Genomic DNA, 12,481 nt, shown 5'->3' with positions numbered 1-12,481 from the left:
GGGGGGGGGGGGTTGCAATGAGGCTGACTGAGGTAGTGTGTATGTATGCCATTCGAGATCGCTGTAACTTCCACTTGCGTGGCTGTCGGCGCTCGCGGTGCCCGGAGTTGGGGATGATTGGTGATGCTGTGATTGCCTAATGTGTAATTCAGGTTTCACCCATTTCACTCGGTGTAACTCTGTATGTGGTAATACGCTGACTCTCTGAGCCGAGGAGGGGAAGAGGCCTATAAGAGTAAACCTCGCTGTGGGGGCCATCGCTTTGCGCCGTTGTATGTTCGGAACAGCAGCTCGTGCTGTGCCCATATCCTATGTCTTTGTCCTTCTCAGTTACCATCATTATTGTGTCTGGCCGTCGTTCCTCAAACTGGTATTTCACTTTGCTAGCATACATATGTCTCCCCACTTTTTCACTGTTGCTGGACTACCGCAGGAGCCCAGCGGTAGTCCGCAGCCAGGGGACAACGACAGTTGTGCGTGCGTGCGTGCGGGTGGGTTTTTCTGCTCCTGTTTCCCACCCTCCTTTGAAGGGGGAGTTGCAGCCGCATAGATCCTCTCTCCACAGACGAAAGTAAAGCCACACACACGAAAAAATCTAAGGCCCATAGGGTGGAAGGAGGGAAGGGGAGAGGTTGAAGTACGCTTACCGCGCGACTTCCACCCTTTCCCTTTTTGGTGATGAGCTCCTACTGTGATATTTGCCGTAGATTGGACGTACCACACCATCATGGTGACGAGGGGAACGCCACGGGTGGCGCGACCAACCGCCGTCCGTCACCTGCAGCGGCGGAAATTCGCTGGTCCGCGGTAACGAGCAGACACTCAAGCAGGAATAGCGACGGCAAAGCTTGGGTAGGGGGAAGGAGTAGAGAGAACCGCCAGTCCCGAGGATTTTTGGATCGCCATTTTCAAACACAATCAGTGTCGCGGAACGTCTCACCAGCCATCGGAGTGGATCGTGGTACGGTCTGTTCGCTGCTTCGCAAAGCGAGCACCCCTCATTGTAGCCCTTCCAAGAGTGAGCCCAGTTCTGGTCCGCGACGGAATCAAACCGAACGCGTTGCGGAGCCACTTCCCCGTCGTGATCAGTTGCTACGGAGGCAGGGGGCTGCAGCGCACCAAGGGTATGCCGCGAAGGAGCGGCAGCCGAAAGTGCGGCGGGAACTTGATGTGGAAACCATGCGCTCTCAATCAACGGTGTTGAGTGAGGACCTGAAGGGCATGTTGGAACAGCTCCGCGAGGCAGTTCGTAGAGAGAAGTGTGGCGCCTCTGCTTTTGTTTCCGATGATGGTAACCGCACTGGGAACTCTAAGTGTGGCGAAAATTTTCCAGACGACGGATGCCCTCGCGTAGCTTTTCTGAAGTGCGAGTCGGCCCCATTGCAGAGTACCAGCGTTGCATTGGCGGTTGCTCCGAGCACTGATGTGCGGTTGGCGCGCAAAGGCGATGACAACAGCAGTAGCAGTAGTTATGAAAACCCGCCATCATCAGGAAGGGACCGCTCGCGACTCACTTTGTTCTCTCAAAGTAATTTCTGCAGTGCTGCCGTCGCGACGCCGGCAAAGTTCACCAACGTCGTCGATTCGACACCGTGTTCAGTGAAGCCCGCTGGTGATGGGAAGGCCGGCGTGGGGGACAACCCCAGTGTCAGCAGCAGCGCCAGCGACAATGATAACAGCGGTAGCATCTTGAAGCATATCGAGGTACTTCGTTCCGGTTTCGCAGACTTATGCGGGGCTGTTCGGGAGGACTTGCATGCTCTTCACGCACGGGTGGATGACCTTCAGCGACAGCAGAAACGACAGCAATCAATGTTGGATGATCTCGCGCGGCAACAACCCACGTGGGCGCGTGACGGTGGCAGCTCAGGTGAAGCAAGTTCACCCGTAGTGTATAATGAGGTTGTAGCCGAGCTCCAGCAATATATCGTTGACACGGTACATAGAGTAGTGCGGCAGCAGCCACGCACCACGTGGGTCGGTGGTGCTAAATGCGGCGAAGCTTCGGGGAAACGTCACCGGTCTACCCTTTGCAGTCCGCTAGCCAACGCTTCTCCCGTCGATGAAAAGTGCGGTGACAACACCGTAGCCTCAGTCGGCACTGCCACTCTGGGTGGTTGCACGCCCGACAGGCATGAAGTCGCGCTGAAGCAACATGTCCACTCTGTCGTTCGAGCTGTTTTAAACGAATTCGGCTTTCCTGTGTGCGTGTCGGAGCTCGTTGAGCGGCAGAAGTCGCAGCAGCGGGAGATGAGGGCAATGAAGCGTGAATATCACCAGCGCTGTACGGCGGTAGAGGAGAAGCTGCGCCTCACGCTTGCAGCTGCCGAGTCTACCCACCTCAAGTCGCATGAGTTTCGCACTAGTGTTTTTGTGGAAGAGTTTGAGACGCCAGCCGGGACGGAGGCAGCAGCAAGCGCCCCACAACCTCAGGATAACCAACCACAACAACATCAAAGCAGTTCTTCCTTTCCGTTGCACCCTCCGCCTGCACAGACAAGCTCCGCAGAGGCCGCCGGTGATACAGGGACCGCTTCACAGAAGCATCTGTTGGATGTTCTTATGCGACGCATTCAACGTGTTACCGACGCTTACGAGGAGAGATGCCTTCAGCGCGTCAACTTAGAGGCTGTGCAACCGCTTGCAGAACACGTGCGGCGGCTCATGTCGGCCCACCAGTCGATGATTGACACCATTGTGGAGAGCCGCTGCGACCAGCTTGATGGGCGCATTAGCAGTGCCATACAACAACAGCAGATGCAGCTGAAGGAGCTACGGTCAAAGCTCAGTGGACTGCGTGTTGATGTTCACTCTGCTCTGAAAGATTTGAGCGAAAAGCTTAATGTGGCATGTCCGGGGTTGTGAGTAACGTGGGGGCAAAACTCGTCGGTCATCACGCTGTTTTGGAGTGGAAGTAGTCAACAAGGGAGGACAAAAGGAGCACACAATGAAATTCGCGCGCATACGCTTGCGTAACGGCTCAACGATAAAGTTGACCAGATGAGGTCTGTGCAAAAGACTATTTTGTTGCCCTGTGCTGTTGCAACTCTGGCCAATGCAGCTTGTTGCTGCCGCTTTTCCCTCTTTCACTGCTAGCCTTGATTTTGTTACCGTGAAGCAATATTACATTACTGGCTTAAAAACTTGCATCCCTGTAATTTTTGCGTTCTGGAAGTTTCCATCGTTTGGTTCGTCCTTCCTTTCAAAGAGGTTCCTTGCAGCTGAGTCGCTAACCCTTACTTGGGGGAGGGGGTTGCGATACTTGTGCTAGTGGGTCATTAGATTGGTGCCTCGTTTATTGTCATCATTTTCCCCACTTCCACTCCCACTCCCACTCCCAAAGCAAAAACGGCTAAGAAAAGAAGCCTTGAGACTGAGGAAGACGTCAGCATAGCCTCAGTATTTCACATAGAAATCTAGGTATACTTGGTCGTGAGGAGGGAAGGTTGGCCCTCCCATGATGGACATAGATTGCGCGGAACATAACGATGTCCCTAAAAGGGACACAAATAGTCACAACAACGATTACGACATAGAGGATGAATTTGAGAGCATAGACGAGAGTCTACTTCATGGCGTTCCGTATGCCCACGATGCGGCGCCAGAGCTTCCTGACCCGCCAAAACCTGAGTCTGCTATTCTGATGTCCAAAGGTGTCTGTCTTCTTCCTTCGTGCACGCGTGTGAACTTTATGATGCGTGGTGACAATGGTGAGTTGCGCTGGCTCACTGCGTCGGGGTTGCAGGAAATTTCAGGATTTTCCAACCCCGATGATGAAGCTAGCAAGGAACAGCGGCGGCGAGAGCAAGAGGAAGAGGCCATCGAGGCAGAGGGAATGCGGGCTAACGCGCTGGGGTTGCAAAAACGTGTTGCCGGTAGTGGGCTTGGCTTTGTGAATGTTGCTACCTTGCATCGGCAAATATTCAATGAGGATGTGGAGGCCGCCGCTGTCAAAGATTGCGGTGCGGTCCAACCACGACAACAGGAAGGTGAGCAGCGCAGAGGACCGTTGAGTGAAGAGGACTCGCTGTGGGTCATTAAGTATACCCCCAAGCGGTTCCGCGACCTTCTCAGTGACGACACCACTAATTTGAAGCTTTTGCAGTGGATGAAAAGTTGGGACGAGTACACGTTTCGGAACGGAGCTTCGCCAGGTGCGGATGGTCTGTCTTCTTCCCCCTCAACACGGCCCGATGACCGCATAGCGGTTCTTGTTGGCCCACCGGGCGTCGGCAAGACGACGCTGGCGCATGTGCTCGCTTTGCATTGTGGGTATGAGCCAATAGAAATCAACGCGAGTGTCGATCGCACAGCGTCCGGCATTGAGAGTGCCATTCAACTTGCTGTATCACCGGGGCGTTCAAGACGCCGTGTACAACGTCCAGCTGTTCCCACTAGCAACGGGGGAAACGGGGGATCTGCCACCTCACTTGTGGATATGTTAATGCTGCCGAAGTGTTTGATTATCGACGAGATGGATGGCATTGCAGCCAACTTCGCCTCATTTCTTTTGAAGCAGGATATTCATTGTCCCGTCCTGTGCCTCTGTAACGATTACTACGTCCCATCATTGCGACTGCTACGTCAGCAATGTCGCTTAGTATTTCATGTTCCTCCCATCCGTCCCCAACGGCTGTTGCAGCGACTGGGTGAAATTGCGGAGCATGAGAACATTAAAGTGGCTGATGCGGTCCTAGCAGAATTGGTTCGTGCAAGTAATGGGGACGTACGTTGTTGCCTGAACACACTGCAGTTCGCCTATCGGTGTGTTGTGTCAGATACAGGGGAAACTCCGCAGCAACAGCATAAGCGGCAACAGGACTTACTGCGGGAGATGCAGGGAAAAGACATGAAGTTAAATCTGTGGGACATGTGGCGGGTTGTACTTGAGCGTCAGGACCGCAGCAAATACGTGCAACTCCTACGCAAGGAATTCGCTATGAACTACGACGCTGTTGTTATGGCTGGGTGTGCAAATCCCTTACCACTGAGCAGCTATCAGCAGACCCAACAACTGCAGGTTGACATGGATGTGGCGGAGGAGGGGTACGTGGCCACGGGTTTTAGGGTCGACCCCGGCTACACATATGTTTCACGTGTGCTTCAGTGGTGTGATGATACAAACGGGCTTCTTGATGGTCTTCATGAGTTTTACTTGCGGCGTTCGTACACGGACTATTCCTTTCAGAACACGTGTGCTGTGTCGGATGCCTTCTCGTTTCAGGATTGCCTCACAACCACGGGATATCGTCACACCCCCTTGCTGCCGTTCGCCGAACAGTACGGGAAGTCCGCAACTGCCACGTCGTGCTTTAGTTGCTGCAGCGCCATGGGACGCGGTTCTTCCATTACCGCAAGCGGCTTTCCTCGCGCGGCCGCGACGGCAGCTCGCCGTCGTGATGAATCTTTTCATATTACTCGTATGGTCAGAGACAACTGTCGTTCTTTAGAGGTGGCGTCACACCTGTACTCTACCACAGCTATCACGGAGGTTGTACCGTCATTGCTACGGTGCTTGTGTGATGTTTCGCTCCATATTCCGTCCCACACTGTCGCTTCAGGTGTAGGCCTAACTCCAAAAGATCAGCAGCTTCTACGAGCTGCCGTGGCGCGCCACGCGTTATATGGGTTCACATATGTACGAACCACAAGAGGGCGACCTGGTAACCACAGGAGGGGGAGTGACGAACCGGATCATGTCGCTGAAGAGGAGGAGCATTGGGAGTTGGATCCCCCAATTCATCGCATCTGCTGCGCCTCGCTGAGTGAAGCACAGCAGGAGCGGATGCCAGGGCAGCGGCCGGCAGTGAGGGACACCTCGTCGTCTTCAGTTATGGTCCTCCATATGAAGGAGGAGGTGAAGCAGCTGTTGGTGGGCGAGATACATCGTCATATTATTCAAACCAGTTCGTTGCGCGCAGTAAGAAATCACGGGGGAGCCCGCAAAGATAACACTGGAGGTACCGATGAAATCGTTGTGAAAAGGGATTCAACGCTGCCGTCGCGGAAGCGTGAGCGGGACGATGAAATCGATGGGAGAGAGATTAAGGTGAAGAAGGAAGAAGAGAAGTTCAGCGGCGTGCCCAAGCCAGCGGATGGAATGCACGGGACGAGGACTGGGGTGACGGTTAAGCGTGAGGAAGATGCCGCAGAAATGTGTGGGTGTTCTCCCCAAGCAGAGGGGCCCAAAGCTGCAGTTTCTGCCGCCTTATCGTCATCGAAGCCTGCCCAGACTGTTTTGAAGGATTTTTTTGGGCGCCCTATTGCAGCGAAACCTAAGGGGATGCCGCTTGCGTTTTCTAAGGCGAAGGGAGAGAACGTCGTGGATCTGAGCAATGCAGGGGCACATGGGCGGGCGAAGAAGTTGACGGTGCAGTACATTTACAAGGAGGGCTGCACGAATGGGGTGAAGATTCCCGCATCCTTGAATGACTTTTGAAAGTGGTGCTGCACTAGGTCTTTCCGTGCCACCGAACGTGGGTAGAGCGCTCCAGAATCCGTTCTCTCGGACGTTGTCGGTTCTTTGACTCGCATGCCTATTTGCGGTGTCTTGTCGGCACTGCTTTCTCCAGCCTTCACCATCCTTCACTTTTGTACATTTTCCCCCCATTTTTCGTGTGCGGCATTTTGCTGTGGGTGCCTTTTCAATTTGGCTACTTTTCTTCTTGTACCTCGCCCTTGATACGAACACCGTCAGCGCCACGGATTATTTTTCTGTGATAACACACTTTCTCCACTATTATTGGCTCATTTTCCCACCCCCTCCTTTCTGAGAGTCAGTGCGTTTAGCTTCACGCGCAGGCGGATGGAGTTTGAGGCCGGGCCGCCCAGCCGCCGCCCCGAATCGGTGACAACTTCCGAACTTACACACACGCCGTCATCGACCGGAACCACAGCGGGAACAGGCGCCTCGTTTGATTATGGGTGGCAGACACAGCGGGAATCAACCAGCCGGGCTCCATCAGTTGCACACAACATGACTAGCACTGTCAGCACAGACGACAACAACCGCTGTCAAAGAGTGAAGCGAGCGCTGTACGTGGACGAGGGCATGCCAATTCATGAACCGCATTATTACAAGGACTGGGCCTCTCCTGCAGAAGTGCTGCAGCTCCGTACAATATGCACTGACCTCGCCACCAAGCACAAGAACGAAACGGCTGCGCTCCGTCGTGAGCTGGAAGAAGTGCGAAATAGCCGTAATGCCCTTTTGCTGGAGGCGGAGGAGACGCGGCGTCTGCACCAGGTCTGTGTAAGGGCTGAAGGTGAGCATGAAAAGGCTCGTCGTGAGTACTCGAGGTGGGAAGGAGAGAGGGAACTTCTCCGCCTTCAGCTGCAGAGACTTAGTTTGGATAACCAGCAGTTGCGACAAGTCGCAGGCCACAGAGGAAATAGCAGAGGACCGCCCCACCAGCAAATGCAGTCTCAAATCCACGGTCGCCATCATCACCAACAGTTTGTCGGGCAGGTCCCCAGCAGCGGGAGTTCTGAACTGAGAGCTTTCACGTCTGGTACAACGCCAATGACAGGCTCAACGATTCCAACGCCGTCATTTACGTCGAGTTCGTTGCCTCAAAATATGGCGGAGCGCGGCGCACCTCATCAGGAGGGAGCCCAACAACCACAGCGGCGCCAGACGCAATCCATGGAGAGTGTAAATGGCATTGCAAGTAGTGGGTCTGCAGCGGCCGATGAGCTAACTTCCAATACTAACGGGTTCAACAGCAACGTCAATAATTACCTGGGCTCTGGCATCCATAGCAAGTGGGGGAGTGAGCAGTCGACCGCGTGCAGCTCCCAGCTATGCCTGCGTGAGCAGCTCCGCTTAATGGAGGAGTTGAACCGTACCACGATGGCATACACAGAGTTGGAGGCCCGTCTAAACTTTGCGCAGACACTCTGGGATCTCTCTGCCGCGCGGGAGGCGCAGCACTCCTTGATGTTGTCTGCGGAGGCCGATCGACTCAGGCTGCAGTTGAATCACTGGCGTTCCCTCGCTGAAGATACTGCCGGTAGGCTGGAAGCTACAGATGCCCAGCTGCGCGACTGCCGTGACGAATTAGATGAAACACAGCGAAAGTTGCAGGCGGCCGCTGCCACCACGGCTGCAGCAGTGGCAGCGGAGCGTAAGGAATCCCAGGATTGTGTTGCACTGCTGAAGTTAAACCATGCAGCGGAGTTGTCTCAGGCTCAGATGCAACTACAGAGGGCTCTTGACGACAACGCTCACGGACGTGAGACCCTGCAGCGGACTCTTGAGACACTTCAGAAGCAAACTGAGGCCCAGAGAGCCCAGCTCGTATCCGACGTGGCAGCAGCGGAGCAGCGGGCAGCAGAAGCGGTGCGAGCGAAGTGCGAGAGTGACGCAGCGCTGGCAGAGACGGTGGCTCAACATGCGTCGGAGTGTCAGCGGCTTGAACGCGAACTGCTAATTGAGCGCTCTGCTGGACGAAGGTGCGTGGAGGAGAAGGTGAAACAGGCTGGGGAATTGGAGTCGTTACGTGGCTCGTGCATGACCCTCGAAATGCGCGTACGGGAAACGGAGGCAGAACTGGGTCTTGTGGCTGGTCGACTTAACGATGCATTGCAAAAGTTGTCCCTTGGCGCCAAATTGGAAGAGGAGCTGGAGAGCGTCCGCCTGCGTGCGGAGGGGGCGGAACAAGAACTGAAGGAACAACGAAAGCACTACGAGGAGAAGCAACAGGTACATCTTGCATCCCTCGCCAAGCTCCAACGCGAACGTGACGCAGATGTTCTTCGCCTTGAGCGAGATGTGGAGAAGTTACGGCGGCGTTGCAAGGCAACAAAGATTCGGCTCGCTGCCGCGGTTAAGGACGCAACAGGGTGGAGCGTGGAGCACAACCAACCTCAGGGCAGCGCTGCACCACAGGGAGAGGAATCAGACGAGGGCAGCTGCGCGGCCGCGTGCGAGGATGTGCGTCCCGACGCCGTTTCGTTGCTAAAGCAGTCGGCGGCACTTGCGGGTACGTTGGCGCGCACCATACAGCGGAGCACGTACGCACCATAGAACATCAGTGTGGCTTTGCATTACGTACACATTTATTGCGCTTTTGAGTATGTCCATGTGCTTATATGGAATGGCACGTGCGAGTTGCTTTCTTATGCACCCATAGATAATATGATAGAAATAAAATACGTCCCTCCCACCGGTGGGGTGTTTGGTGACCAGTGAGGCAGTACGGTTGGGTAGTTGGGGGCTGGGGAAAATACATTCTTTCCGCCTTTTTGTGTATTTTTGCAGCGACTGTTCATCGCCGTTGAAGTGAAGGTTTGTGGTACTTGCCTCCCAATACTGCAGTATTTCTTTCCCCGTGTTCTGCTGCTTCTCTGTTATGTATAATTCATTACTCCCTCCTTTTTGTTTCCTTTGGTGCCCCTATTACCGCTCTATTTTCATATTTTAAAGTCCGTGGGATTGCACTGGCAACATCCCCGACTTTAGTATTCGCGGCCTCCGCAAGAAGTGAGGTTTATATATTCAATCTCGTAACATCTATAAATAAAAGAAATATAAATACCTCGGAAAGGACGTGCAGGGGCATACACACATAGGATAAACCGTTGCCTTGGACGGTCGAAGCCTGCCATCCACTCCGGAATCTTGCTTCCATTGACGGCGTTATTGGATAGCGGTGTCATTTCACAACAGCTGTTAACGCCGAAACAAGTAAGGCAATATATATACATATATTTATACAGGCAAAACCGCTGTAAAAGGGTGTTAGCTTAGTACTTGAAAGTGGGAGATAAGTAAAAAAGAAGACAATAGTGAGGAGCAATGGGGTGTGGCGATTCGCGAGTTCGGGCATCGGCACAACCCCAGCACCAATCCCATCCGCAGTCGGTTGATGTACAGGACTGTGGCCCTAATAAACTTTTAGTTGAACGAGATAAAGAACAAGAACATGAGGAATCTTCCCCCGTTGGGCTCGAACCGCCCTGTGTGCAGCAGCCAATCGCCGCTGACAGTGCAAATAGCAATCCGGGGCCGCACCGCGAAGAGGAGGCGAAAGAAGCAAATGCCGTTTCACCACCTGAAGCTCCCGTTCATTTTAACCGGGACTCGGAGGTCCCGACGGAACTGGTGACGACGGTGCCGTCGGGGGTTGCGCCCGGTGGCGGGGGGCGGGAAGTTCCGGAACGAGTAAATGGGCCTGAGATTGTCGATAGAAAGGGGGGACATGACACAGAGGTGCGTTCGAAGGAGCCGAAGATCAACGGAACTGCGGTGGCGTTGGGGCCCAGGGACAAGGAAAAGGATGTGGATGCCGGTGATTGTGAAGCTGAGGGGGGAATGTCCACGAACGCTGAAACCCCTGCCCTGACAGAGGATACTCCTGCTACATCGAACTGCGGTGAGCGTAACGGCTCTTCCACTGTGCCATTGGAGCGGTTAAGGCTGCCTGTACGGAAGAAGCAACCGAGTCGCTGCCTCGTCCATGTACTTGAGGGTGATACCGTCTCCGTAAGTGTATCGAGCACCAGCACCGGCTACGTGTCTTTCACTAGTTTGATCTCTGCTTATGGTTCCAGTGGTCATATCCGGAAAAAGTCTACACTGCGCCCGGGGGATTTATCGCTCGTTACATTGTCACCCCTCTCTTCCGCGGCTAACACCCCTCGTAGTTCTGGTGAGGGTTTAAAGGCTGCGGCAGGGGCTGAAGAGTTGAGCGGGCAGGCAATGCGTGGTTTGAATAGCAGCCGCATTTGGCGCTTCAGGAGGCTCAAAATAATGCCATGTGGAGATACATCTCTTTTGTTGAAGGGACGGCGCCGCCGGCGTAAGGGCTCGCGAGCGACATGTGGCACTCAATCCACACACAATAGGAGTGGTGTTTTAACCCCAACGCAGGCATCATTTTCAGCATTAGGTGCGGTAGCGAATTGTGGGCGCCGTGGAATCAACGCTGTCGACCCGCGGAACCATGTGGTTCACATTAGTCGCTAAGTGTGTGAACATTCATTGCGTAAGATAACAATGGGACACGGGAGGATGAGAATAACTAAACCATTTTTTTTTTTTGGGAAGGTAAGTGGTGCTGTGCGAAAAGAAAAAGGAGGAAGGGGAGGGTATCAAACGCAAAAGGAGAAAATTGTGCACAAAAAAAACAACAAGGGATCCAAACAACCGGATTCGGTAGAAGGTACAATCGAATAGAAGTGAAGTGTTCCGGGATGTCACTGTATTTTTAATTATTATGGATTTGGTTATGATGATGCTGCTAGTGGCATGTGCGCGTGCGTGAGGGCGAAGTAGGTGTGAGCCCCCGGGTGAACTTTTTGGACCGTCATGCCATCATTTTTTCGTTTTACCTCCTTTTGATTTTTTTCTTTTTGGCTCTATTCGTTGTTTTGTGCATTATTTCATATTTTAATCGCTCGTTTTTTTTTTCCACACTTCTTGTTTTTCTTTCACGCAGTTTCTTTCTCTTTCTCTCTCTCTCTCTGTGTGTATATATGCGTGTGCACGTGCATGGAAGGTTTATGCTATTCCTTTTTTCCCGCTTCCTGTCCCACCGTGCGAGGTTTTACTTCAAACTGCATGAAACCGCCTTAAAAACGAGCGGTATTGAATGTGCGAAAGCTTGGAATAGAGAGAGAAAAAAAAAGAGAGAAAAAAAAACGAGCGATCATTCCTTCAGTGAACGGCGACGAGGGAAAAGAGACTAACATTAATAACAAACGGAAGTAAAGGGAGGAGGGAAAGTAAACATGCAAATAAATGGAGAATAAGGAAAAGAAAAATATGACCAAACCCGGTGCAGATTTCAAGCAAGGCAGGGTTCCATCAATGAAAGGCCGCTCGAACGCATGCGTTTGTTTATAAATATGTAAATATGTATATATGCGTAAACATATGTCTGTCTTCACTTATATCTATTTTGGGATTCTCTTACGCGCATGCGTGTTTGTTTACGGCTTTTCAACCAACCGACTGTTTGGAACAACGCTGCTGTGCAACACCCACTGCTGTATTTTTTTTCTATTTTTCTTAATTATTCCCGTACATTCGCCTATCGACGGGATTCAGGACACGCATGCATTGAAATGAATGTATTTTTCTTTCCCAATGTGCGTGTTTTATTTCTGCTGAATATAAAAATAAATCAGTACAATTTTTGTTTTTTTTCGTGTCAATTATTTCGCCCCCTTTCCCATATTTTTCTCCCCCCCACTTTTCTCCTTCTCCTTCTCCTCTTTCCCTTCCTTTGTTCGCGTTTAAGTTCCTGCTTTTGGGTTTCACACTTTCCCTTTTCCTTTCTTGATATCAATTTTTTTCTTTTTTCTTTTTTTGCTCTCCTCTTTAAACCCTTTATTGCCCCGGCACTGTGTAACGCATTTGTTTTCTTTTTTTTTTCCTTCCTTTTCTCCCTCTTTTCCTAGTTCATGTATTTGTGTGTTTAGACACAATTCCGTCTCATTTGTTTGCTTTTCTTTTCTTTTCTTTTTTTAAAGAAAA

At 52.4% G+C, this 12,481-nt stretch overlaps 5 protein-coding genes across 5 annotated transcripts; all 5 read left to right on the top strand.

Moving 5' to 3' along the window:
* Window positions 1–678: 678 nt before the first annotated feature.
* TEOVI_000607900 (uncharacterized protein) lies at window positions 679–2,865 on the top strand (the record flags this gene model as incomplete). Its single annotated transcript, XM_067223671.1, has 1 exon — window positions 679–2,865. One exon carries the CDS (start codon window positions 679–681, stop codon window positions 2,863–2,865), a length of 2,187 nt encoding a protein of 728 aa, XP_067079772.1.
* Window positions 2,866–3,457: 592 nt separating this feature from the next.
* On the top strand, window positions 3,458–6,439 carry TEOVI_000607800 (ATPase family associated with various cellular activities (AAA), putative; the record flags this gene model as incomplete). Its single annotated transcript, XM_067223670.1, has 1 exon — window positions 3,458–6,439. The coding sequence occupies one exon, from the start codon at window positions 3,458–3,460 to the stop codon at window positions 6,437–6,439; it is 2,982 nt and encodes a 993-aa protein (XP_067079771.1).
* Window positions 6,440–6,805: 366 nt separating this feature from the next.
* On the top strand, window positions 6,806–9,028 carry TEOVI_000607700 (uncharacterized protein; the record flags this gene model as incomplete). Its single annotated transcript, XM_067223669.1, has 1 exon — window positions 6,806–9,028. The coding sequence occupies one exon, from the start codon at window positions 6,806–6,808 to the stop codon at window positions 9,026–9,028; it is 2,223 nt and encodes a 740-aa protein (XP_067079770.1).
* Window positions 9,029–9,799: 771 nt separating this feature from the next.
* Window positions 9,800–10,969, top strand: TEOVI_000607600 (uncharacterized protein; the record flags this gene model as incomplete). Its single annotated transcript, XM_067223668.1, has 1 exon — window positions 9,800–10,969. One exon carries the CDS (start codon window positions 9,800–9,802, stop codon window positions 10,967–10,969), a length of 1,170 nt encoding a protein of 389 aa, XP_067079769.1.
* A 953-nt stretch (window positions 10,970–11,922) lies between these two features.
* On the top strand, window positions 11,923–12,405 carry TEOVI_000607500 (uncharacterized protein; the record flags this gene model as incomplete). The annotated part of the gene is made up of 1 exon (XM_067223667.1): window positions 11,923–12,405. The coding sequence occupies one exon, from the start codon at window positions 11,923–11,925 to the stop codon at window positions 12,403–12,405; it is 483 nt and encodes a 160-aa protein (XP_067079768.1).
* Between the last annotated feature and the right edge of the window lie 76 nt (window positions 12,406–12,481).

Source organism: Trypanosoma equiperdum (assembly GCF_001457755.1).
Source record: "Trypanosoma equiperdum strain OVI genome assembly, contig: ctg_1924, whole genome shotgun sequence".
Classification (NCBI taxonomy): domain Eukaryota; phylum Euglenozoa; class Kinetoplastea; order Trypanosomatida; family Trypanosomatidae; genus Trypanosoma; species Trypanosoma equiperdum.
Note: the sequence above shows the minus strand (reverse complement) of the source record. Positions and strands in the feature narration are given on the sequence as shown.